Raw genomic sequence first — 27,663 nt, 5'->3', positions numbered from 1 at the left:
TTTCTGGACTGCATCAGCCCCTCTCTGCCCAGCGTTGGCCATGCGTCACCCCAGATGGGTCTACATCAGCCTTAGGAGGCCCTGCGTCAACCCTCTGGCACTTTACGTCAGCAACGCTCGCCTCTCTAAGGCTCTGCGTAGCTCCGGCTGCCTTTGCGTGGCCCTGCGTGATCCCTGGCTGGCTCTGCGTCACACTCCCAACTACTGTGCTGCTCTCCTGACACTATCTCTGCCTCTCTGTACTCAATGCCCCTCAGTTGCAACTCCCGATCACTAATTCTATCTCTCTTGGCAAACCCCACTCTAGAGAATAGAATGACTAATCACTTTATTGAAGTTTCTAAGTTTACTTAGTTAGGAACCCTCCATGCACTTTATCTGATTTATTCCTACCTACTTGTTATTTTCCTTAACAAGTTATTTACAATGTAAATACTAAAAAATAAACACTAGTGCATGCTCAACATATTACAGATCAGCAACTAAAAAGAAACAAAAACAAACACACCATATGACAGTGGACACCATTATTTTTGGACCAACGTCCCCAGAAAAACCCAATGTGGGAAAATCGGTGCAGCTATCTGAGGGTTTTCTTATTAAGCAATATCAAAGTACAATCTAGGTGCCGAAACTGGCCTACCCAACAGAGAATTTCCTTAGCAGTAATACCTCTTGGTTTCTGACAAATCTCCTGGCTGAAACCCCAGATAATCCTTCCGGCAGCTCCTCAGCACAAAACTGCTCAGAAACCCCAGCGTCTGCCCAATCTGGACTGCGTCAGCCTCTCCTAGCCCAGCATTGGCCCTGCATCAACCTATCTTGGCCTGCGTCAGCCCCAAGAGGCCCTGCATCAGCTCTCTGGGCCTTTGTGTCAGATACGCTGGCCTCTCTGATGCTCTACGCAGCACTTGGCTGCCTCTGTGTGGCCCTGCGTGAGCACTGGCTGCTCCTGTGTCACTATCTCTGGCTGCTCTACTACTCTCCCGGCACTATCTCTGCCTCTCTGTACTCAATGCCCCTCAGCTGCTCTCCGATCGCTGATTCTATCTCTCTTAGCAAACCCCGATCTAGAGAATAGAATGATTGATCATCTGGTGTACTCTCCAAGTGACCCTCAAACCTCCTCTTAGATCTAGCTTGATCCTTGTCATTTGGACCATTCTAACAGAGATTCATATTAATACACATTAATATTTTATTTTCCCTAAGTTTAGACTTAGGGAATCCATTAAAAATATTAATTATTTTAGTATCTCCTGATCTGTTTAGAATCTACCCAAACCCTTTTTGGGTATTGGAGATCTCATGTGCCCCAACCTCTCCACCAAATTTCATGGCTAGAGCACATCCGATGCTACCACAAATCAACACTCCCTCTTAGCGAGGACTGTGCTCTATCAATACTCCTCACTGAGTATCACTCTGATCATCCAGCATCGGCTATGCTGAAGCTAGGCCTTCCTGCCCAACATCCTCTGCATTGTTGCATCCTGTACTACTGCCCATGGTTCTGCCACTACCACTGCTGCATCTATACAACTCCCTCTGCATGCGTGTTGTTGCTGGTCCTTTCTCCCAACACTGCATCCACACTGCACCTCCTCTCATCATGTTGCATCGTGCTGCCCACTACTACACTACAACTCAATTACTGAGAAGTAAGTAACTGATCTCCCAACTGACCTCCCTGTTGGGCTAGAGACACCCACTGATGCTGAAGCTCCTTCTGCTGCTAACAAGTGCTCCCTCTTTGACCTCTACACTGCTACAACAACTCCCTGCATCTTGCACCATTGCACACCTCTTTGTGCCATCCTGCACTGGTGCAACACTCCTGTACCTCTCGCACTGTTGCAACCTGCTAGCCCTGCGCTATCTCGAGACTCCTGCACTGCAGCTCTCTCTGCCGCTCCATCCGCATCTGTCTCTACCCACTCAGCGAGTCCTGCTACTCCTCAACGGGGCTCCCGTAGCAAGGTATAATCCAAGAGGTTGGGTACCTCGAGGATCCTACCCCTCATCACCTGTAGTTCGCCTGACTACAGCTCAATGTCTCCCCACTTCCGCTCAAGTGGCATGTTTTCACTCATGGCACAGTCATCGTCTGTCAAAACTTCCTTCTCTGCCCATGCTAGCGTTGCCTTAGTATCGGAAGACTCTCCCTTACTCTTCTTCCTTGGACACTGGGTCGCATAATGACCCAGCTCCCCACATTGAAAGCACTTGATCTTGGAGAGATCTTTCTTCTTCCGCTTTTCCTACTTTCCCTCAAATGCTAGGTCCACATCTTCCTCCTCTTGCTTGACTTTGATCCCCTTGCTGCTGCTACCCGTCTTCGACTGTCGTTTGATCTCTTTCTAGTGAAGAGCTGCCCACATCTCGTCCCAAGGTGGAGTGTCCCTCTGCCCAATATACTCTGGACAAATACTTCCCAGTCTTCTGAGACAGCATTCAAGGTTATCCTCACCATTAGCTCATGATCTGGTGTCGCCCCTATACCAGTCAACTGATCTCGGATCTCATTCATTCCTCTAAGGAAGTTGTCAATCAATTGTCCCTTCTTCATCTGATACGACCTCATCTGATTCTCAAGCAACATTCTTCTCTGCACAAAAGTGTGCTAGTACAGCATCTTGAGAGCCTCCCACATCTCAAATGTCATTTCCTTCTCAACTATGTGTGGTACTACATGATCCTTGACCCCGTCAAGGATAATGCTCTTGGCCCTCGCTATCACCTCCTCGTACCTGTCATTATCACTGGGGTCGACTGGGACAGCTATTACCTTCAAGGTGAAGTTCTTGACACGATTCCTGTCAAGTACGGATAAGATTCTAGCCTTCCAGACTGCGAAGTTCGATGCTCCGTCCAGTCTATCCTGGTCTCTTGCTCCGTGTAGTGCCGTGATGCTCCTCTACTTCCCTCCTAGAAATTCTCTGTTTGACTCCTTTGAGTCTCTACTTCTCGTCTGGAAGTTCTCTTCTGAACTCCCTCTGAGTCGTGATTTCCCTCCTGGAAATCCTTCTGCTACTTGTCGAGATGCCCCCCTACTCTGATCGTCTTGTGCAACCGCACCACTGATCCGGGTTCGTCGGCTAGAAACCCTCGGTAGCAACTCCTCGGGCCTTGCTCTGTCAGGTACTGTTCTGACTACAGTACTTCACCAGCTCCACTCTGCAATATTCCTACAGCCTTCTAAACCCCAACAACTGCCTATCTATGGACTGCATCAGCCCCTCTCTACCTCACGCTGGCCCTGTGTCACCCCAGATGGGTCTGCGTTAGCCCTGCGAGGCCCTGCATCAACCCTCTGGCCCTCTGCGTCAGCAACGCTGGCCTCTCTGAGCCTCTGCGCAGCTCCCGGTTGCCTCTATGTGGCCCTGCTTGAGCCCTGGCTGGCTCTGCGTCACACTCCTTGGCTTCTCCGCTGCTAGAAACAATGTCTGTCACCTCAGGACAATTGTTTTCTGTTGCTATTACTCCGCTCGGCTGATGTCTTTTAGTCCTCCTGTGATCTGCAATCACGCTCTAATACCATGTTGAAGTTTCTAAGTTTACTTAGTTAGAAACCCTCCATGCACTTTATCTGATTGATTCCCACCTACTTGTTATTTTCCTTAACAAGTTATTTACAATGTAAGTACTAAAAATAAACACTAGTGCATACTCAACATATTACAGATTAGCAACTAAAAAGAAACAGAAACAAACACACCATATGACACCATTATTTTTGGACCAATGTCCCCAGAAAAACCCAATGTGGGAAAACTGGTGCAACTATCTAAGAGTTTTCTTATTAAGCAATATCAGAGTACAATCTGGGTGCCGAAACTGGCCTACCCAACAGAGAATTTCCTTGCAAGTAATACCTCTTGGTTTCTGACAAATCTCTTGGCTAAAACCTCGGATATTTCCGAAAGCTCCTCAGCACAAAACTGCTCAGAAACCCCAGCGTCTGCACAATCTAGATTGCATTAGCTCTCTCCTAGCCCAGTACTAGCCCTGCGTCAACCTATCTTGGCCTACATCAGCCCCAAGAGGCCCTGCATCAGCTCTCTGGGCCTCTGCGTCAGATACACTGGCCTCTCTGGTGCTTTGCGCAGCGCTTGGCTGCCTCTGCGTGGCCTTGCGTGAGCACTGACTGCTCCTGCATCACCATCTCTCGCTGCTCTGCTGCTCTCCCGGCACTATCTCTGCCTCTCTGTCTCTCTATACTCAATGCCCCTCAGCTGCTCTCCGATCACTGATTCGATCTCTCTTAGCAAACCCCGCTCTAGAGAATAGAATGACTGATCATCTGGTGTACTCTCCAATTGACCCTCAAGCGTCCTCTTATACTTTTCCTGTTGACATATCAACGGCCGAGATTAAGTCCCTAATCAACGACTAAGATTAGATCTGGCTTGATCCTTGTCTTTTGGACCATTCTAACACAGATTCATATTAATACACATTAATATTTTGTTTTCCCTAAGTTTAGACTTAGGGATTCCATTAAAAATATTAATTATTTTAATATCTCCTGATCTGTTTAGAATCTGACCAAACCCTTTCTAGGTATTGGAGATCTCATGTGCTCCAACCTCTCCACCAAATTTCGTGGCTAGAACACATCCAATGCTACCCCAAATCAACACAGTCCGGTGTTTTCTCCAAGTGACCCTCAAGCCTCCTCTTATACTTTTCCTGTTGACATATCAACGGCCGAGATTAAATCCCTAATCAACGACTAAGATTAGATCTGGCTTGATCCATGTCTTTTGGACCATTCTAACATAGTTTCATATTAATACACATTAATATTTTATTTTCCCTAAGTTTAGACTTAAGGACTCCATTAAAAATATTAATTATTTTAATATCTCCTAAACTGTTTAGAATCTGCCCAAACCCTTTCTAGGTATTGGAGATCTCATGTGCCCCAACCTCTCCACCAAATTTCGTAGTTAGAGCACATCCGATGCTACCCCAAATCAACATATAGAACATTGAGGAAGAAAATGCCCGAAGGAGTCTTCACAGGGAAGAAGCCAAAAGTCAGTCATCTGAAGATATTCAAAAGCGTGGCTTATGTGTCACATTCTAGACGAAAAGTGTAGTAAACTGGATCAGACTGCAGAAAAAGGGTATCTCGTAGGATACAGTGAGACCTCAAAGGCATACAAAATCTACATTCCTAGCAGCAGGAAGATTGTAGTGAGACAGGATGCAAAGTTCATGGAGGACACAGCTTTCAGGAAATCTCGGTAGATGCCTGCAGAAAATCAGTCAGGAGATGTTCCATTAGTCAAAGAGCAGTAGGGGCAGCAAGGGGGACAGACACCTTGATCGAGTACAGTGACCTCCTCAAAAGGAGGAAATGCAGATAGTTCTCAGCAGATGGAACGACGGGAACAAGAGGAGTTGGTTGAGCCTCCCACCATCAGAGGTAGAACTAGCAGAGAAGTATGGCAGACACTGAGGGACGCAGAGGAGTTTGTTGGAGCTCCTAGAACCAAGAAAAGGCAGCGTAGACAACCTGACAGATACTAGGCATTGGTAGCTCAGGTTGAAGAACCCTCTAGCTTTCAGGAAGTTGTTCAACACCAAGTATGGGTGGATGCCATGGTAGAAGAATACAACTCTATCATGACGAATGATGTCCGAGAAGTAGTACCTAGACAAGAAGATAGATCAGTTGTAGGATCGCGATGGATCTACAAGATCAAGTATGCTGTAGATGGCAGTATAGCGAATTACAAGGCAAGGTTCGTGGCAAAGGGGTATGCTCAGAAAAAAGGAATAGACTATGAAGAGACCTTCACCCCAATTGCTCGATACACCTCTATTAGATCCGTTATATCCCTAATAGCTTAAATGGGATGGGAGATTCACCAAATGGATGTCAAGACAACATTCTTGAACGGGGTGATAGAAGAGGAGGTGTATATAGAACAGCCCGAAGGCTTCGAAACTCATGAGAAGAGAACTCATGTTTGCATATTAAAGAAAGCCCTGTATGGGCTCAAACAAGCACCCAGAGCATCGTATGGTCAGATTGATAGTTACTTGCAGCAGTTGGGATTTGTCAAGAGTGATGTCGATCCCACTCTCTACTATTTGATGGTAGAGAATGAGCCACTTATTCTGGTATTATATGTAGATGACCTATTCCTAACTGGGTCATCCAGGTTCATACAGGATTGCAAGAAGAATCTTGAAGCTGAATTCGACATGAAGGACATGGGGTGATCCAAAATGGATTTTGGATAAACTCCTAAGTCTAAGTGTTCCTCACAGAGGAAAAATGAAAGTCCAAGGAAGTTCCTGAAACTAGCCCCATTGCAGAGATCGTCTCATTCGAAATCTACTGCAACTTGAATGGGCAAAAATGGACTTAGGATGCAGAAGTTAGCATAAAATGAAGTTGTCCTTTATCCTGTTGAAAAAGGGACAAAATCCCCTAAGAATGGGTCCTAAAAACCCTCTAAGTCTTCTAAAGACCAAAACTATCGCAAAAGGAGAACCTTTGAAAAAGGCGGATAACACTATCGGGAGGCAAAAACATGAAGAAAACAGCGAAATAAAGCTAGAGGTCAAACCAACAATGCACAGGAGCCGTCGGATCTGACCGATCAACGAACCAGATCCGATCAGCATATCGCAATCGGCGGTAGCAAACAAACATTGTCGGAGGCAGACATGCGATGGGACCGGGCCGCTGCGATGGTGCAATTGCCGAAATCGGCAGATCGCAATTGGCGATGGCATGGGACTTAAGGCGGAACCCCGGGCCGATGCGATATCGCGATCGCCGATATCGGCGGATCACAATCGGCGTTGGCATAGGCCATGCCATATGGAGAGACCCCAGGTCTATGAGATATGCGATTGCGACAAGTTGCATCGCAGTATCGCATCGGCGCATTACAAGGAGCAGAGCTATATACATACATATATATATATATATATATATATGCGATGCGATAGCCGGACCCGACGAGGCTATAGGCGATATTTGATAGATTTTGAGATCCGTCAAACGACAGTTTTCTATGTATTTTCGCGTTTTCGCTAAATAAACGAAAAGCGAAGGGAAGCATCGATGCAATGAAAACCGGACCCGAAAGGGTTTGTAAACACCCCTTCATAATTATTTCAAGTCCGATATGCGCCATACAGTCGGTATTTTCAGTGTTTTTATGTATTTTTTTTAATACAAAGGGAAACCACGGAACGGGCATTGCGACTTGCGATAAGCGATTTCAGGTTGACCTGATAGGAATATAAAGCGGATTTAAGGACTTTTGAAGTCCGAAAAACTGTGTTTTGGCGGATTTTTCCTGTGATTTAGCGTATTCCCCTATGTAAGCAAAGAACACTATTCTTGGGGATTCCAAAGGCCCGAGGGTCCCTTCCATTACAACACAGGTGGCCACCATCCCTGAAAGTGTTTAGCAATGATTGCTAACGCTCAGAGAGGGAATTTGAGCAGACCGAGGCCAGAAGCCAGACAGCCTGAGAGGGGAAAATGAACAGACAGTGTCAATTGGATTTAAAGCCACAGAATGACAGATAAGCAGGGGTTGTTGCTAAAACAGAAAATAAGCAGGCAACGCAGAAGCAAAAAAAGAGCCAGAGAGAGGGAAAGCTAATGCGCAGGTCAGCTGAGGGAGTCTTTAGAGTCACTTGGAGGTCAAGTGAAAAGCTAGAGAGCTGAAAGTTGCAGAAAAGCAAGAGCCAGAGCCAAGAGCCAGAGCGGAGAGCCAGAAAGCCGAGAGCTTCAAGAGCCAGGGAGAGATGGTGTTCTGAGCCCATTGTTCCTATGTAAAACAGTGGAGTTGAGCCAAAGAGCTTGTAAAAGGACTTTGCCATAATCCCAGAGAGCCTAGTCAAGTTGACTAAATCCCAAGGAGATGTAGCCCAAGAGTTTTGGGTGAACTCCATATTAAGTTGTCATATGTGTTTATTATTTGCTACACTGTTTGCACTATTACATGTATTTACATATTAGCACAAGCAACAGATCTTAAAGCACATAAACAGTTAAAATAACCATAAGTATACACCTTATTTTCAAGCACATATTTAATTCCTCACTGGTTAATCATTAAGACTTGGGATTATTTAAGCTTTGGAAGTGGGAGAGGTTCTTGTAAGTTAGACAAGAAGCCTGAGTGCCCCATTTTCAAATCAGGTGGTATCATAGCATAAGATTGATTAACCCCACCTTCAAAGAAGGTTATATCAGAATGCTTGATTAATAGAGCAAAGATTGCTTGTCCGAAAGGTGTTTGGACAGTCAAGGATTGATTGTCTGATTGATTGTATGCTTGTTGCAGACTGACTATTTTCTGAGTTTGCAGAGGTGAAGGGAAAGCTATTGATAGCTCAATCCAAGAAGGACAAGAAGGAAGAAGGACTAAAGACATTCTTCTATCCCAAAGGACTTCAAGGCAATCCAAAGCACAGGAGGTTTGTTGCAAAAGATTGCTTAAATAAGCTCTTTATTAATCTTGTTTGAAGTTCTTTGTTCATTGGCATAATGACAACTTCCTCAAGTGTATCCTCAAATTCCTTCTCCATCACAAGACTCTTTGATGGAGACATGAAGCAAGATTTGTTCATCATGATGGACAAGGTGAGAGAAATGTATGAGAATGGAAGAAAGAGCAGCGTACTTAGAGAGCAGTTGAATTCCATGAAGGAAAAAAAACAGTTACTTTCTGACAGACTGCAGGAAATGGAGAGGCAACTTCATATTGCAAATAGGAACCTGAAGAGGATGCATGAGTTGGAGTCACAGCTCTTTGTTGCCAAAGAAGCCTTGGTCAAGTATCAGCTTGAAGAAGAGGTAAACCATTCCTGTTTGTCTTCAAATTCTTCTGAGAATACTTATATTGGTTCTTTTGAAAAACATACTAGAGGCATAGGTTCCAAGCTAATGTCCAAGATGGGCTATGAAGAAAAGGGCTTGGGAAAGCATGCACAAGGTATTGTTGAACCAATAATGATTGGGGAAAGGCCTAAGTATTTGGGTCTTGGCTATGGACAGTCTTATGGAGAGAGTCCCAAAGCTGCCATGAAGACCATTGAAATAGCTCCAAGAAGGAGCTGCATTGCAAAGTGTGAAGATTGTATTCAGGAGAAATGCAATAGCTTGAAACATCACTTGCAGGATGCAGGTGTTCAGAAGCACACACTTGAACCAAAGAGTTGTGGAAGCTCTGAAAGCCTTGAAGAGATTGATGGTGTTCAGAAGAAAGCCACTTCTTCATTTGCTTCACCTCCTCATGAAGGCAATAAAGGTGAAAGAGGCAGGTATAAATCTGGTTTTAAACATATTCCTTTTGACTTTGCAAAGCATGGTAAATTTCCACATAAGCATGGGAAAAGAGTTGCATGTTCCTTTTGTGGTTTGGATAACCATCATGTTTCTAGATGTTGGAAGAGAATGGCCACATACAGGAAACTTTTGAAGGAGAAGACGCAGAAAGCCAAAGGTCCATTGGACAAGGCAAATCATGCTGTCAAGAGGATGCACATGTGTTGCACTCACTGCCATAAGCAAGGGCATCTTGCTGAAAGGTGTTGGACTCTGAATCCAGTAATGCTTACACAAAAGCTAAAGAAGGTGGAAAGAGAAGATGGCAGAAATGGAAAGGAAGTTTCCATGACTGATGTGTCTCAGGATGATTCACATGTTGATGCTGATGTGCAGACAAAGGGAAGACCTTGGAACTGGATTGGTAAGAAATGGCTAGAGTTCTTTTCCAATTAAGATTGCATGCCCATTTATGCATCTATTTGCATTTCTTTGTTGATGAGATGCATGTTGCAGGTCTACCAAGATGGTGAATGGAAAAAGGTTGAGTAGGAGACTCACTTTGTTGATGCAACATTATATTTCATTTCAGCTTCGAAAGTACAGTGTGCTTAAGTGAAAGTTCAAGGATGAAATGCATGCATAAGCATGAGATGCATGAACACGGGGATGTTGATGTTTTCCTTGTATTTGAACATGTATGTGTAATTAACTTGAAGGGTTGATTGCTTTGTTGTAAACATGCATGTAATGCAATATTAACTTGGAAAAAGTTGATTAGTCTCCAAGATGGAGGTAATAATGAAGTGTTTTATCTTTTGAAAAAGAGTCCAAATGGTCTTTTTCTACCTACTTGACTTGAAGGGTCATTTGTTTTAAAGGCATGTTTTGTGGGCTTGTTACCTAGTCCATCATTTGTATGCAGATGTAAGGCATGGAGGTGTTCACAAGATGTGAAATCTATTTCTTTTGTTGAAGCAGGAGTTAGACCATCCAGTTGTTGTCTGTATTTCTGTTGTTGTTAACAGCTTGTCAAACAGGTACAAGTGAAGGTTTTGTGGAGCAGGTGTACTTCACATTTGTTTGAGCCACCTTGGATCAATGATCAAGGTAGAGAAGTTCAAACTACCTTCTATGACCATCTAAGCAGGAGTTCTGCAGGAAGGCAAAGAAGAAGGCAGCTCTTCCCAGGAAGACCAGCCCATCCAAGAAGGGAAGTGGTCAGAAACTTTGGTTCAGAGGCACTATGCAAGGCAAGTGTAGGAAGGCTGAAAGAAGAGGGTGAGTCACTCTCATTTATGATTTAGATCAGTATATCAGTCTTTTGGAGACCAAAAGTTCTTTTAGTGGGAAGGCGTGATCCAAAATGGATTTTGGATAGACTCCTAAGTCTAAGTGTTCCTCACAGAGGAAAAATGAAAGTCCAAGGAAGTTCCTGGAACTAGCTCCATTGCAGAGATCGTCTCATTCGGAATCTACCGCAACTTCAATGGGCAAAAATGGACTTAGGATGCAAAAGTTAGCATAAAATGAAGCTGCCCTTTATCCTGTTGAAAAAGGGACAAAATCCCCTAAGAATAGGTCCTAAAAACCCTCTTAGTCTTCTAAAGACCAAAACTATCGCAAAAGGAGAACCTTTGAAAAAGGCGTATAACACTATCGGGAGGCAAAAACATGAAGAAAACAGCGAAATCGAGCCTATCGAAGGTCAAACCAACAATGCACAGGAGTCGTCGGATCTGGCCGATCAATGGACCAGATCTGATTGGCATATCGCAATCGGCGGTAGCAAGCAGAGGCTGTCGGAGGTAGACATGCGATAGGACCAGGCCGATGCGATTGTGCAATCACCGAAATCGGCGAATCGTAATCGGCGATGGCATGGGACTTAAGGCGGAACCCCAGGCCGATGCGATATCGCGATCGCCAATATCAGCGGATTGCAATCGGCTTTGGCATAGGCCATGCCATATGGAGAGACCCCAGGTCTATGCAATATGCGATTACGACAAGTCGCATTGCAGTATCGCATCGGCGCATTACAAGGAGCAGGGCTATATACATATATATATATATATATATATATATATAGATATATATGTATATATATATATATATAGATATATATATGCGATGCGATAGCCGAACCGAACGAGGCTATAAGCGATATTTGATAGATTTTGAGATCCGTCAAACAGTAGTTTTCTATGTATTTTCGCGTTTTCGTTAAATAAATGAAAAGCGAAGGGAAATGCCGATGCGATGAAAACCGGACCCGAAAGGGTTTGTAAACGCCACTTCATAATTATTTTAAGTCTGATATGCGCCATATAGTCGGTATTTTCAGTGTTTTAATGTATTTTTTTAATACAAAGGAAAACCACAGAACGGGCATTGCAACTTGCGATAAGCGATTTCAAGCAAACCCGATAGGAGTATAAAGCAGATTTAAGGACTTTTGAAGTCTGAAAAACTGTGTTTTGGCAAATTTTTCCTGTGATTTAGCATATTTCCCTGTGTAAGCAGAGAACACTATTCTTGGGGATTCTAAAAGCCCGAGGGTCCCTTCCGTTACAGCACAGGTGGCCACCATCCCTGAAAGCGTTTATCAATGATTGCTAACGCTCAGAGAGGGGATTTGAGCAGACCGAGGCCGGAAGCCAGAGAGCCCAAGAGGGGAAAATGAATAGACAACGCCGATTGGCTTTAATGCCACAAAATGACAGATAAGCAAGGGTTGTTGCTAAAACAGAAAATAAGCAGGCAGCGCAGAAGCAAAGAAAGAGCCAGAGAGAGGGAAAGCTAATACGCAGGTCAGCTGAGGGAGTCTTTAGAGTCACTTGGAGGTCAAGTGAAAAGCTAGAGAGCTGAAGGTTGCAAAAAAGCAAGAGCTAGAGCCAAGAGCCAAAGCCGAGAGCCAGAAAGCTGAGCATTTCAAGAGCCAAGGACAGATGGTGTTCTGAGCCCATTGTTCCTATGTAAAACAGTGGAGTTGAGCCAAAGAGCTTGTAAAAGGACTTTGCTATAATCCCAGAGAGCCTAGTCGAGTTGACTAAAGCTCAAGGAGATGTAGCCCAAGAGTTTTTGGGTGAACTCCATATTAAGTTGTTGTCCTATGTGTTTATTATTTGCTACACTGTTTGCATTGTTACATGTATTTACATATCAGCACAAGCAATAGATCTTAAAGCACATAAACAGTTAAAATAACTGTAAGCATACACCTTATTTTCAAACACATATTTAATTCCACACTAGTTAATCATTAAGACTTGGGATTATTTAAGCTTTGGAAGTGGGAGGGGTTCTTGTAAGTTAGACAAGAAGCCTGAGTACCCCATTTTTAGATCATGGGGTTGATGCATTATTTTCTAAGTTTTGGAAGTTTGGCAGAAGAATGGGGAGATATTCCTTAGACAAGTAAGATACGCTACAGAAATTCTGAAGAGATTCAGAATGCAGGATTGTCGACCCATGGCTACTCACATGATCACCAACTGGAAGAAAATAGATGCATCAGGAGACAAGGAAGTCTACCCCACCTAGTACAGGCAGCTCATTGGGTCGCTCATGTATCTAGTCAACACCAAGCCGGACATTTGCTTTGTTTTCAACACTCTTAGTCAGTTCATGGTAGAACCAAAAAGGGTGCATTGGGCAACAGTTAGGCACATCCTTAGGTATCTGTGCAAAACAGTCAGATATGGGTTGAAATACTCCAGAGGGGAAGACGCCAGATTGAATGGGTTCACAGATGCAGATTGGGCAAGTAGTTCAGTAGACCGAAAAAGTACCTCGGGGTACTACTTCAGTGTTGGATCAGGGATGATATCTTGGTGCAGCAGGAAGCAGAAATCAGTAGCTCTAAGCTCAGCAAAAGCAGAATATATGGCAGCCAACACAGCTACGTGCGAAGCTATATGGCTCAGAAAATTGCTTGTGAGCTTGTTCAGAAAAAAGGATGGAGGCGACCAGGGTTTACTGTGATAATCAGAGTTGTATCAAACTCTCTGAGAATCCAGTATTTCATGATCAGTCGAAACACATAGATATCCAATGTCACTTTATCAGAGACTGTGTTCAGCGTGGGGCAGTACAGCTACAATATGTCCCCACAGGAGAGCAGGTAGTCGATATACTCACAAAGGCTCTCGGAAGAGCTAAGTTCACTCAATTCAAAGAGCAGATGAGTATGGTAGAAAATTTGTTTCAATAGCAGTAGTAGTTTGCAGTAGAGGGATAGTTGGCAGTGGCAGTGTCAACAGCAGCACAGATGCAGAAATTCAGAGGGAGTTGCAATACAGATGCAGTGTTGACAATGGCAAGGTCAGCAGCAGTACAAATCCAGCATTTGTGTAGAGGTTGGTGGTCAGCATGACAGAAATCAGCACCACAGAGGGAGACGTTATAGAACAAAGTGATGCTTCAGCGAGTTGCATTGCTAGAGCACATTCCTCGCTAAGAGGGAGTGTTGATTTCTGGTAGCATCAGATGTGCTCTAAGTCTCAAAATTTGCAGGGAGGCTTAGACACATGCATTCTCCAATACCCAGAAATTGTTTTGGGAAATTCCACCTGGAGACTGTTTTATTAAAATAATTAACTATTTTTAATGGGACCTTAAGTCTAAACTTAAGAAATTAAAATAATTAATGGGTATTAATCTAAATTGTGGGTGAAACTTCTAGAAGAAGGTGGAGCTCAAGTCAATATGATCCTAGCCATTGATTAGAATCTAATTTGAGTCGTTGATTGATCAACAAGAGGATTATAAGAGGAGGCTTGAAGGGCACTTGGAGAACACACCAGAGGCAGATACTCAATTACCCGAATAAGATCGATTTTCTCACTGGTCGAAGTTCGGAAAGAGAAAATCGAATCAAAGGGAAAGTTGCAGGTGAGAAAGGAAGAGAGGATATCAGCATCTTTCGAGAGTGCAAGGCAGCAAGACGCAGAGCAGGAACAGGGGGACATAGAAAGACGCAGCGCAGAGGTGGATTGACGTAGAGCCTGCGTGGACAGGTAGACGTTGGGCCAGTGAGAGAAGTTTGACGCAAAGGGACGCAGAAGGATTTGGGGGAAGAGGAATACTTGACCTGAATCAGAAATTTGTCAGGAAGCGTCTGTAAAATTTCTCACTCTTGTTTTGCTGGTTGTAATTTGTACATGAGAATTTGCAGAAGAATACTAAAGAAACCCTCATCTACTACATCGGTTTTCCCACATTGGGTTTTTCCGAAGACGATTGTCCAAAAATAACTGTGCCATTGTGATTGTATTTGTGCCAATATTTTTCATTACATTTACTTTCTACAATATTTTAGTTGTGAAGGTTGCAATAGAATATATTTCAATATTTGTTGTAAGAACATTGTGAATAACTTATTTCTGAGATAATAAGTAGAAGAAACAATATTAATCACTGCAGTAGGATTTCTACTTAGAAATTTTCACAAGTACGATGGCGGCTATGTTACAATGGATGGTGGTGAAAGTATAGAAGAAGTTATCGACAGTGGTAGGATTGGCAGTAGAGATGGTTGTACATTGGAGGTTATCAGTTGACCTAAATGTTGATACAGATGGCAGGAAGAAAAATTCAATGATTAATTTCGCTAAATGTTGAGACGATACAATATAATGTTTAGAGAAAATGATGAGCAAAAATGGTATTGTTGTCGCACAGAATGTCCAGGCACCGCAACAACAGCTCAAATCGGGGGCTATCACCCTGATCTCCGATCTCTTTGTTTAAGTTGTCTCCCTACAGCAGGCTAAGGGGGGTAGACCCTATGGAAAAGTGGAATGAAGAAGAACTAGTTGGGAACCAACCTGTTCGGGAGACACAGTGAAGCGATCAAGTACTTGATTAAGATTTAGCAAGACTTATAGGATTTGCTTAGATTTTATACGATTGATACCAGTGCCTTATGGAGTCAACGATCTTGCTAGGGAAATTAAGACAAAGTAATCGATTAGCAACTGTTGCTTAGGTGAATGACTATTTTATATGAAATGCAGATCCTAAAACTAATGTGAGATGCAAGAATTTTGGTTAATTTTAGTTAAATGCCTATTTAAATGTGAACCCTTCAATCCTTTCTGTGTTGAGCTTGATTTCATAGTAATTGGCAGAGAGAAGATCATCAAAAGCACACTAGGGTGTGATTAATGATACCTCTCCTGAAATTCTAACATACCCAGTGCCTCCGGCACTACAGAGAACTGTGGCTCTGACGACTGCAAGGTCACCGTTTTAAGTACTATTAAAACAGGGTTCTCAAGAAAAGATGGATGGAGATCTATCTGTCTATCGACCAAGCTTATGCTTAGAAGTAAATTTTATCTATGCAAAGTTAACTTATATGCAAATGCACGGAAGATGAGATGAAGTTAGACTCGAGAATGGGAAAACACTTATGCCGCAAAAGCCCTCAATTACCCAAATGAAATGCTCGCCTTTTTTTAGATGAAAACTTAGAAAATAAACTCTTGAAGATACTATAGTTAAAACACCAACTTATTTCAAATCTTCTTGATACAATTTAGCTCAAAAAGAACAAAAACAACTTTGCAATTCGATATCAATGTCAACAGATGCTCAAAAAAAAAATACTCAGTTTATGAAACAAAGGATATGCATTTTATCACAATTCCATGATAGAGTACTTAATTTTCATAAATTAATTTTTAGGACAGCAGTAAGAAAAACTTTATGACAACAGTAATATGACAATGAAAACAATAAACTATCAATGATATCTTTATGCCAAAAATTTACCAAAATTTTTCCAAACTTGTCCACATCAATTATCAAAAATTTTCAACCTATTGTGATTTGATTTCCAGAATTATATCAAATCTGATATACTTATTACAACCCACAATTAAAACATTAAATAAGCCTAATGATGAATGTCCAACTCAAGGAATTAATTCTTTAAAGTATTAGACAACTTAGGAACTGATTTTAGGCTAACCCACAAGAAATTTTTCCACTGTTATATTTCAGATTTCAAAAACAGAATTATTCAGAGATAACAGTGACCCAAAATGTAGATCTAGACCAAATTCTTGATCCACATCAAACATAAATGACTTATTAATGTATTTAGCAATTTTTTAGTTAATTTCAGACCACTTAGATGTGTTTTTTACCACTATTAGAAAAGTATACAACTATTGTAGCAAACAGTGAGAAAAAAGATGGTTTAGAGATCAAAACCTTAGGCCCTAGGCCTTGAAGATCACTTATCCAAGTTGCCAAAAAAAATTCAATACCTGAAACACAATTTTTACCAAATTTTCTGCAAAACCCACCAGTGATTAGCTTCAGAAAATCAAATATTCAAATCAGAAATGGAGCAAGGGGAATCTAGGCCCAACAGAACTAGCGTTGGGCTAGGAGAAAGTAGATTTGGGCTTAGGAGCCCCAAAACTTGAAATCCTTGTTCTGAAAAAAATTAATTTGCTTCAGATCTTCAGATTTATTGCAAAATCTTTAATGGCTGGCCTTGTAAAAAGATTTGGGATAAGATCTGTCTCAAAACCCCCAGATCTGTTTGAAAAATCTCAGATCTGAAGATTTAATTGGCTAATTTCTTAGATCTATTCTTGCAAACAATCTTTGAGCCCAGACCTTGCCCTCCAGGTTCTAGATCTATCTCAGATCTGAAGATTTACTTGGCTAATTTCTCAGATCTATTCCTGCAAACAATCTTTGAGCCCAGATCTTGCCCTCCAGGGTCTAGATCTAACTCAGATCTGAAGATTTTCTTAGCTGATTTCTCAGATCTATTCTTGCATAAATGAAAAGAGAAAAACCCAATACCCAATATGTACAAAAATAGAGAAAACCCAAGTGTTAAAATTCAAAATTATGTTACAAAATTTCAGATCTATATAAGTAAATAACAAATCTACACAAATAATTTACAGATCTATATAAATAATTTACAGATCTATCATATCTGAGGAGTATGAGTCCAACTCCGCTCCCAGATCTGATAATCTAAGGCTCTTAATAGCCAGATCTATCAAAATTTCCACAAAATATTTAAAAAATTTTGAAATTTTAGAGAGATACTAGCCCAAAAACACCCTACAGAAAAAAGATTATCATTAGATAAATCCTGAGGCTTATATGAAGTAGGCTCTTCAGAAAATATGTGTTGAGAATTCGTTGGTCCAACCAAGAACTATCCCCAAACGCTCAATGAGAACCTGAGAGATCTTCTGCAAATACTAGATCAACCATCAAATCAAGTAAAGAAATAGAACAACAATAAAATTCTGAAGAAATAGAGATACTTGCTACTTCAATCAAAATTAAAAATATTACCCTAGATCCAACAAACTGAATAAGATACCTGTATTCAAATTATTCTAAGAGAGTTATTGATTGATAGTTTTCACATAATATTAAGCAGAAATTAAAACAATGTTACCATAAATTCATGAAGAGGAACACTACAGCACGTTGAAACCCCAAATACTTTTGCATTAATTCAAAAATATATACAAGAGAGTTTGAGAGCTTAGTACACGATCCAGAGATCAAATCATCTCAACTGACAACTGACCTCCTATTTAAAGATAAATCTTCCAACGGCTAGTTCGAGTGATCCTTGTCAAAGCAATCTCGACTATTGATGAGGATCAAAATTTCTTTTAATCTCATCTGTCGAAATTTTAAATTATTGAGGAAATTCGAATTTTTCAATTAAATGAATTTTAATTAATTCAAAAATTAAATTTTGAATTAATTTCTTCAAAATTTTGACTTTGACTTAACCCAGGGACCAAAGGCTTAAAATTTAGCAAAATAATTAATTTACCTTAGTCCATAGACCTCTTAAAATTTAATTTTTAAAGGATCCACGAATTCTGCCTTTGGAAAATTTAAATTTATCTAGAACCTATAATTAATTAAATTTATGGCTTAAGATTTTAATTAATTTAGGCCAGAAAATTTAATTAATTAACCTATGAGGGGATAAACTATTTTTCTAACCCCCAAGGCACTTTACATCATGATTTTTACATTTTTTACATCTCAAGGGGGAAAACCCATTTGCAAAAGACCCTCACAGACTACCCAATTCTGCGACACAAATATAATCCAGCAAACCAAGCAATTTGTAATAAAATAACCTAACCAAATAGTTAGGATTATTCCCAAATCACTTTTACATAGACAAAATCCACTCCGGCTTTGGGGTAAGGCTGAAGGAAAACTCTGCTGACCATCCGAGAATGGATCAGTGAGACAAAAAACCTCCCGGAATGTAGATCGTCACCAGAAAATTAGTTTTACCTAGGCAATTACATACACGACACGGATCTGCTAAGATTATTTACAATTTACACATGCAGAAAGGGTTTACAATATAACATGATGATCAGACTGATGATAATAGGTGAACGGCATGGACACGTCGATCAGGAGCTATCCCTTTTGCGAAAAAAGTGGGTGTACTGCTATGGGTCATTGACGTGTAGTGGATGCCTTAACCTTCTTCCTAAAGGTTGAATCTTTTTATAAATATTATTTTAATTATCTTCGTAACCTTATTATTTTATTTGTTTTTTATTAACCTATATCTTATCATTATTTTTATATAACAGCCTGCTAAGAGACTTTGAAAAGACAGTACCCCTCGTTGAAATCCCACAGTATTTCTCTTTCACTGCTCCAAGAATGAGCTGGAACTCGTTTCTTCCTGAAAAGTGAGTACAATCAGAAAAATTCATGTGTGTTAGTACAAGTTCTGGGTTGATTAGCTATTCTTGAGGATAAGCAAGAATGTTCAAAGTTTTAAGCCCAGAAAAATCCTGAGTTGATTGTACTATAACCATGTGTGTATGTGCCCTTGGATTTCATATGAAAATAATCAGAGAAGTAGAACTCTTAGTTAGCTATAGAAAATCTTCGGGATATATAATATAGATGCATCCAGGAATAGTCATATACATGGTAATATTTTATGAAATATCTTACAACCACTGTCATTTGTAGTATCACTTCTCAAATTCTCTGGAAAATAATAATTAAATCAAAATTTAACAATGAAACCTAAAATATTTTAAAGATAATTAGGACTCAAAAAAATTTGATCTTCTCTGCAAAATTAATGAGCAAAATGGTCAATATATTTACTAATAAACAAAACAAATTACTTGCTACCTATTCCTTTTGACGTCTGTCAAAAAAATATCTATACACAACATCAAGATTCAGGAACTAGATGCCAACCCCACTCTTGCACAGACTGATCAAGGTTCAATGGATACAACCGATCCTCTTCAGACTTGATGTTCTCATCAGCAAACTTCAAGATATCTGATGATTCATGCAACACCACTTTATTTTTGCCCTCACCTAGCACAAGTTTGGGACAGCTGGTTCCCTGTCCCAATCCCCTGAGAATAAAATCCAAAAACAGTTCCAATCAGTTCACTTGTAGGAGATCCGAGAAACTCAGCCTGTTCTCAAAAAATCACAACAGAAATAATGCAAGATTATAAACACGATAAAAGCCCAGATTCTGCTATATCATGTCTCTTTTGGCATGAAGGCAGATATACTGCATGCATGAGAGAAATCATACAATGAAGTTAAATCTCATGACACTCGGAAATGCTGCCGCTAACAAATAGACTAAAATCATTTCTGATAGTAAGTACCTTACCAAAATACTCAGTTTGGGCTTTCAGTGTGGACTCATACTCACAAGTGCAAAGACCTAGGCAGTGAAATCATAAAATAATATCAATATATACTGCAAACCTCGTGTATAACATGTGAAACATGGGAGCATGCTTTGACTCCTTGAAAGAAATTCCAGCACGATCCAACCCCCATCGTGCCTGTCCAACAATTAAGCTTTGTTCACTTCCAGGTAATGAAAATCAGCAAGACCTCCAATTCGCACTCAAATTTTACAATCTTTATGACTCTCTATTGGCAGCAAGAAAAATAGCTGAGTGAGCATGAAGTGGGCACCTTTTCACAAAAATGAGAAGGCCCTGAGAATAGGCTCCCAGATATTTGGCAAACACCGCAAGTAAAAGGAGGTCAGAAATGAATGTTTCATGCAATTTTTAGCAATAAATAAACCATAATATGATATTCTACTAAATTAACCCTGATTTGTTTTAATTGAATCTTTTTTATAATACAAAAAACAGCAATAACTTATTCTACTGAGATCATTATGCTAATCTAACTTTGACCTATTGAACGATTTGTTTATTTCTACTGAAAAATTATAACTGTCTACTCCAATCATTATGCTGCAGAATAAATAAAAAAATTTAGTATTTTTCAGAATGGACTCCCCAACCATTTAGTCTACCCTAGTCATTCTTCTAAACTAGTGTCAAACTATCTAAACCTGGTTCTCTGTAAATGTGAATTTGAGTCCACACCAAAAGACCAACCTCGAGTCTTCAGTAAGGTACATGTTTTACATTTACTTTGGCCCATGCCCCAATGGATAATAAGCAATTCATATGCAAACATACCTCAGAAAAAATTGAAGATTGATCTTTAAAAGGTTGGGTTTTTTTCACAAAATTCTCTCATAGCTTTGTTTGTGTGTTGGATGTTTTGATGCTCAAGGATAATCAGTGCACGTTATTGGCACTTCGTGAGTCCATTGGAACAAAATTTTGTTGATCATTGGAATATTTAATAGTATTTAAACCAAGCGGTATATTTTTCTGTTAGGTAACTGAGTTTATGTTAGTTTTACTATTCTGTCAGGTAAAACTATGGAATTTACATGAATATGAATGGAACCAAGTAAATACATCACCATGTGATGAAGACCCATTTCCACAAGTGTCAAGGGCACCCCTTCTAGGATGAGAATTTGAAGGTTGATTTGGTCAAAGTGGGTACAAATTCATATCCTTATAGGGTGAATTAATGCATGGTGAAGGTCTAAAGCTACAAGACAAAAGCTAGAAAAAGTGCTAACAGTGGGGTAGAGGCCCAATGTCACCTCAGCCAAAACCCCCTGCTCTTTATAGACTTTCACCAATGGGAGGGGTCTCAATAGGATGATAATCACCTTTGATAGATATTCTAGGGTTTAAGATGTTAGGTGATGATCTAGGACCTCTCAAGGAAAGCTTGAGATAACAAAATGACGCTTTTAAAGGCACTTTGGTCCCTCTAAGAGACCTAAGAAAGACTTGCGCAAAACCTAGGGTTTTATATATAATTGTTAATAGAGGCACTTCCAAGATCAAGGCAAGGAGGAGAAAGGGCTTCTTGTGATTTACTTCACCAAGTACTAAGCTCATACAACCCTCAAAGAAGTCACTATTACCGCTCAATCTAGCAAGGTCCTAGGAGGGTTTCCTATAGAGCAACTACTAGGACAAGTGGCAACAATAGAGCAATAGCCCACTGTGACATCAGCTAAAGCTCCCTGCTGTTTACAGACTTTCACCGATGGGAGGAGGCCCACTATGAGGGAAATCACTAAGGATGATATATCAATGATGGAAAGATAGTGATTTCAAGAGCCCATTCATAAGAGAGACTCAGATGATAGAGCTTACTTGCTCAAGAAGTAAGGTATATGGCTCTCCAAGAAAGGCTTAAAGGAAAGCCTATACCTAGGAATGAGGGATAATATTTGATAAGAGAGACGCTTGACCTAAGATTTTCTATAATAAAGGATTCCTAAGATGATCCTCACGAAATTAGAGTGATAAAGGTGTGGGACCACAGAGAAACCCAAGTGGACCCAAACAACATCAAGGGTTTAGAGTGAAACTTCAAACAAAAGGTCTTGACCAAGTAAGGGAGGAGAAAAGGATCAAAGAAATTAGATTTGACTTGAATTTTGGATTGAATTATCCTTGATGAAACCACTAACCTATGAAACCTAGGACCAAGAACGAAATTGGAGATAGGGCTAGGGATAATCCAAATCTAGCCACGGGAATTCTCTCAAAATTTGAGAGGGCCTATAAGACACCCCAGTGTAAATGTGCTCCAACTCGCTCGCCAAATGGATGGCTACAATAGATTTCGGGTGATTCACTAGGAGATATTAGGGTTAGAGCTAGGAAAAGAGAGAGAAGGAGGTGAAATGGTTTTCGTTGAAGTGATCACCAAGGATTAGACCAGTGCCTAGTCTATTGGGAGAATGGAGTCAATGAGATTTCAACGTTTGGAGTTTCTTTACCCAATCAAGGAGTTCCCTAGCAACTTCGTATAGCCCTAAAGGCAGCAACTAGGTTACCAAAGAAATGTATACTTCTTATTGCTGCAATTTGATGACTTATCAAGGCAATTATAGAGATAATATACCCCTAGGAACATTCATTCACTATACTAGACATGTAACATATGCAAAACCCTCACAAAATCAAATTCGCACTTCAATTAGGGCAGAAACATAGATTCCATGAGCGAAAATTCCATACATTATACATGTGACATGAAATAGAGAAATAGACCATGAAAAAGCACTTACAAGTATAGTGAATATATCCAACCATCAAAGAGAGAAAATCGAAGCTCCAAGACCAAGACAATATTTCCAAATGTCAAAATGCATCAAAGATTATCCAATTCGTCCTCCAATAGCTATAGCGAAATTCTCAAGAAGAGATAGAATCCAAATCTAAGTGATGATGAGAAGAGAATAAGCCTCTCATCTATTACTATGATCCTCTAAGTGTTCGATTTGCCTAATTAGGCCTAATGATACCCCAACTAATAAAATAATGTACAAAATAACATTACTTGATGACAAGCCCACCAAGATAGCTCCATAACACGAAAATAGGCCTCTCAAGGGGGTTAAAATGATAGATACAATAGTTCAAAGGGCCATTGAAAGGCCTAGTGGAGTCCAATATGTGCCAAAATGAGCGGAAGAGCTCCAAACATAGTGATAAAGGGGGTGGCCCCTTAATCTCCAAGCAAATGACCTGCGGTGCTCCCAAGTGGTTGTGGCGGCACAAAACATCCTCATAGGTCTCCAAATGGATCGAACTAGTTTGTGTCCCGTCTGTAATGGTTGGAAGAATGATGCAAACCCTCCCTTTGTCTCCGGTGGTGAGACACAACCTCATCTGGGCCCTGGATCAACTGCCAAGTGTGTGGTGCAAGAGTGTAGCCAACTAGGCAAGGTGGTCCAGGTGCATCATCATCGTCAAATAAGTGGAACACGAGCGAGCAATGGATGGTACTGATGGATCCCATGATGTGGCAATCTGCTCTCTGCTATAGTGGAGGCCCATGGCTCTCAACACTCACCTTACAAATGCCAATATGACCCTCTAGAGGGCTTGGACCCCATATAGGGAGACCAAACCCCAGATGAAGACCCACCTGCAATCCTGTATAAGATCCAATGCGTCTCCTCACCTTCCAGTACAACAAATCATTAGTGCAATCAAGTAAATGAGCTTACAAATTATGGAACCAAGAGGGCACTTTATAGTGGCATGCCCTTTCATAATGGGCTTTCGAGTGTACAAATGTCCCCAAGTTCATAGAAGAGGTTAATCAAGGACCCTATTAGGTGATTTCAACATCTAAGGGAGTGAAAGGTAGTAGATCCATCAAGTCGCACATGTCATGTGATATGATGATGGAATGGAATGGGGAATCAGGGGAAGGCTCTAAGCCATATGCCATAGTACAAGGGTAGCGAAGATAGCGAAGCCCACACTTGGGTGTGTTGATTTCGGGTAGCATCGGATGTGCTCTAGCTCCGAAATTTTGTGGAGGGGCTAGACCATATGAGATCTCCAAGACCTAGAAATCGTTTGGAGAAATTCCACTCGGATGAGAAGTTATTAAAATAATTAATATTTTTAATGGGTTCTGTTGTCGCACAGATTGACACGACAACTCTCAGACCGGGGGCTGTCACCCTAATCCCCGATCTCTCCGTTTAAGCCTGTCTCCCGCGGCTAAGGGGGGTAGACCCTGCAGTGAAATGGGTGACCAACTGTGAACCAGTTGGGTTGGGAGACACGAAAGGAAACCAGCACTTTAGAGATTTTATTAATTTAGCGGACCAGTGCCTTGTGGAGTTAATGTTTAATCGATTAAGTATCAGATACTGCAGCAATATAAACCATGAAGAGCAACCATTTATCATGAAAAGCTTAACCTTTGCCAGATACAAGATAATCATAAAGGTTCAATAGCTCAGCAACTTAAAAGAGTAAATGCTTTAAACAACCACCAGAGATCACATATATGCAGCTAATCTTTAAATAAACACGATAAAAATTAACTCCCACACCAGAACATTAGCCTCAGCACAAAAGATGAAAACTAAAAATTTCCCGGGCTAAGACTGAAATTGCAAAATTTATTTATTTATTTATTTATTTTTATTTTTTTTATGAGTTTAAAATAAAAATTTAAATTTCAAAACTAAAGCTAAACCCTAAAAAAAAACTATCAAAATATATAACTTTTATTATTTCTTGGATTTTATGTCTAATAAAAATCTAAAAAAAAAGAGATTAATAAATCTAATGAAAATCTAAAAAAAAAAATTGCGATTTAAAACATGCCTAAAATCCCAACTACGCATATGCATATACAAAACTAAATCCAAAAAAAAAAAAAAAATAAAAAAAAAAACGTTGCTCCCCTGTTTACGATTTCGATACCTCCACGCACGACGCTTATTACAGTCACACGCAACGATGGGTTCAACACATAAAACCTGAGACAAGCCCGCAGGTATGCGAGCACCAGACGGAGGCGATTGAAGAAAAAAAATGCTGCGATTTTCAGGTTAAAAGACCACCGCAATGTCTTTCAGAAAACTTACGTTACCACCTGCGTAACCTTACCAGAACTTTGACGGCGAAACAAATGGAAATCCCGAGGGTTTTTCGACGGCAAGAAGGGGTCACGGCTTTTCTACCTGGAGCAGAATGTTTTGCGCAGGAGAGTTTTCAAGCAGTATAGCTTCACACGCAGACATACCTATGAGCAGAAAACGAAAATCGATGCCTCATTTTTTTTTGGATAGCCGCCAGAGAGAAACTTTTTACCCAGCCGACAATTTATATCTGAAACGCTTTGCCCAGAATGACCTTAGAACGTGTATTTCGGGGAGCGGAATGGTTTCGACTGAGATCGGATCTGAGCAATTCTTTTCATACAGTATACCGTCTGCGTGAATAAAATCTGTGTAGCAACGAATTTTTGTTGATGCCCACACTGTCTGACGATTTCACAGTATGTCCACCACGTCATAGCTTTACACATTGTTTGAAACCAGCAACCAGACGGCAGAGATTTAATAAGGCGCGTGGGTATTTTGAAGCATCGCATATAATTCGGGACCACGAGCCCAACAGAACTAGTTAACCGCAGTTTCACTTGAAGCTTTTCATGCTGGATACAATGAATGCGTTTTCCTTTATGCAGTCAATGCACAAATTCAAGATTTTTTGCAGATAGGAAGTTTTCACGTGGGTGACAGGACGGCCAAAACCCTTGAAACGAAATATGCTTCCTTCTATGCGTGATTTCTAGGCCTTGATCCTTCGACGGCCAGCCAAGCAGATGGGCAAACAATCAACGCTGCATCTAGAGAAAACTTTCTATCGATTTTGTCTCAGGTCTGTAACCTGTAAGAAGAAAACAAAATCCGGCAGATATACACAAAATTTTTAAAGTAAAACCCTTCAAAATTAACCTAAAATCACACAAATTCACAGCTCTAGAACAGCCAGATTTAACAGTAACAGCATTTATATTTAAAAATGTCAGATTAGTTATGAAAAACTTCAGAAAATCTCTCATGCAAATTAGGAAAAATAAACTGAATGATAGACCCAGGATCAAATCCAACTGGGCTCAGCAAGAAAAATGCTTGCGGGAGTTGGCTGGTTCAGCCAAGAACTTCCCCAAACACCTGCTAATCTTCTTCGATAAGGGTTTCCTGCACAGCTCACTTCAACCATCAGTAAAGAGAGAGAAAATGATACTAGCTCTCAAAAAGCAATGGGGATACCTGCCATTACTCAGGAAACCCTAATACCATTCAAACCCTAGCAAGTGAACAAGATACCTGTGCTCACAATACTCTACAATAAGCTATTATTAATGGCTGAAAAATAAAATATGCAGAAAATAAATTAGCTCACAGCACTTCCAGAGAGTAACACCAGGAAGATTTGGACCCCAAAGTCTTCTTTTATTAACCAGAAACAGATTACAAGAGAGCTTCTTCAGTACAAGACTCACAGATCAAAAAAAAAATAATGATCTGAAATGACCCCTAGCATCCTACTTAAAGGAAATGATCCCAACGGCTAGTTCGAGTGATCCATGTCGAAATGATCTCGACCGTCGATGAGAATCAAGACATCTCTTAATCTCATCCGTCGATTTATTAAAAAATGATATTTTACATGCAAATATTATTATTTTATTATTTTAGGGTTTTTGCTTTATTTTATAATTTTTTATTATTATTCTTATTTTTTATTGTTTTTTATTTTATTCTTTTTTTATTTATTTATTTAATATTTTAAATTTTTTAATTCATTTTTAAATGGATCCTCGAACTTAGCCTTTGGAAAAATCACCTAGGACCTAGGACTTATGAGGGGATTAAAACATTTTCTAACCCTCAAGACACTTTACATCATGACTTTTACAATTTACATTTTAAGGGGAAAAAACCCATTTAACACAGACCCTCATAAACCACCCAGTTCTGCGACACAACTATAATCTAGCAGATTAACACACTAGGATTCTCCTAAAATTTTAATGACAAAATCCATCCCGGCTTTGGGGTCAGGCTGAAGGAAAACTCTGCCGATCATAGATCGGTGAGACGAAAAACCTTCCGGGACGTAGATTATCACTTAGAAAATTAGGTTCACCTAGGAAATTTACAGACATGACTCACATCTGCTAAGATTATTTACAAATTTATACATGCAGACTGGGTTTACAATTAAAATGATCAAGCTGCTGATGACTGCAGGATGGCACGGACACGTCGATCAGGTGCTACCCCTTTTTGCAAAGAAAAAGGGGGTGTACTGCATGGGTAGTTGACCGGTAGTGGTCAACATCTGGCTCTACTTGGGGACACGTTGCTGCTCTGTAGGAATGTGAGAATCCAGAATCTGCATCCATACAACACAAAAATAAGTAGCGTCCATCCAAAAATCATCATATACATTAAGCACAGGAAAGATAAAAGCTCTTCATTTATTAACTATCTAGAAAAGTAAATCTAACAGAAATAAAAATGCGGAAAAAACAAGGAGTAGGGTTAGAAATACAATACAAAGGATGCCCCATGGCATCAGATGTGTTCAATATAGTGTATA

At 40.4% G+C, this 27,663-nt stretch overlaps 1 protein-coding gene across 3 annotated transcripts in view; it reads right to left on the bottom strand.

Moving 5' to 3' along the window:
• LOC149211463 (uncharacterized) overlaps positions 1-27,663 on the bottom strand; it is a 318,066-nt gene that overhangs the window by 117,390 nt on the left and 173,013 nt on the right. For 2 of the 3 annotated variants that reach the window (XM_089391505.1, XM_089391503.1), the window contains exons 2-5: positions 20,315-20,337; positions 20,099-20,178; positions 19,565-19,731; positions 18,966-19,031 (exon numbers count right to left, since the gene is read on the bottom strand). In XM_089391505.1, the coding sequence (XP_089247631.1) occupies positions 18,966-19,031; positions 19,565-19,731; positions 20,099-20,178; positions 20,315-20,337 (336 nt within the window). The remainder of the gene's footprint in view (positions 1-18,965; positions 19,032-19,564; positions 19,732-20,098; positions 20,179-20,314; positions 20,338-27,663) is intronic. The other variant, XM_089391504.1, reaches the window with a different exon arrangement.

Source organism: Pinus tabuliformis, chromosome 1_1 (genome assembly GCF_031772625.1).
Source record: "Pinus tabuliformis cultivar Carrire ecotype Pingquan chromosome 1_1, CPIR1, whole genome shotgun sequence".
NCBI classification, from domain to species: Eukaryota; Viridiplantae; Streptophyta; class Pinopsida; order Pinales; family Pinaceae; genus Pinus; species Pinus tabuliformis.
The sequence above is the reverse complement of the archived record's forward strand: the minus strand, read 5'-3'. Positions and strand labels throughout refer to the sequence as shown.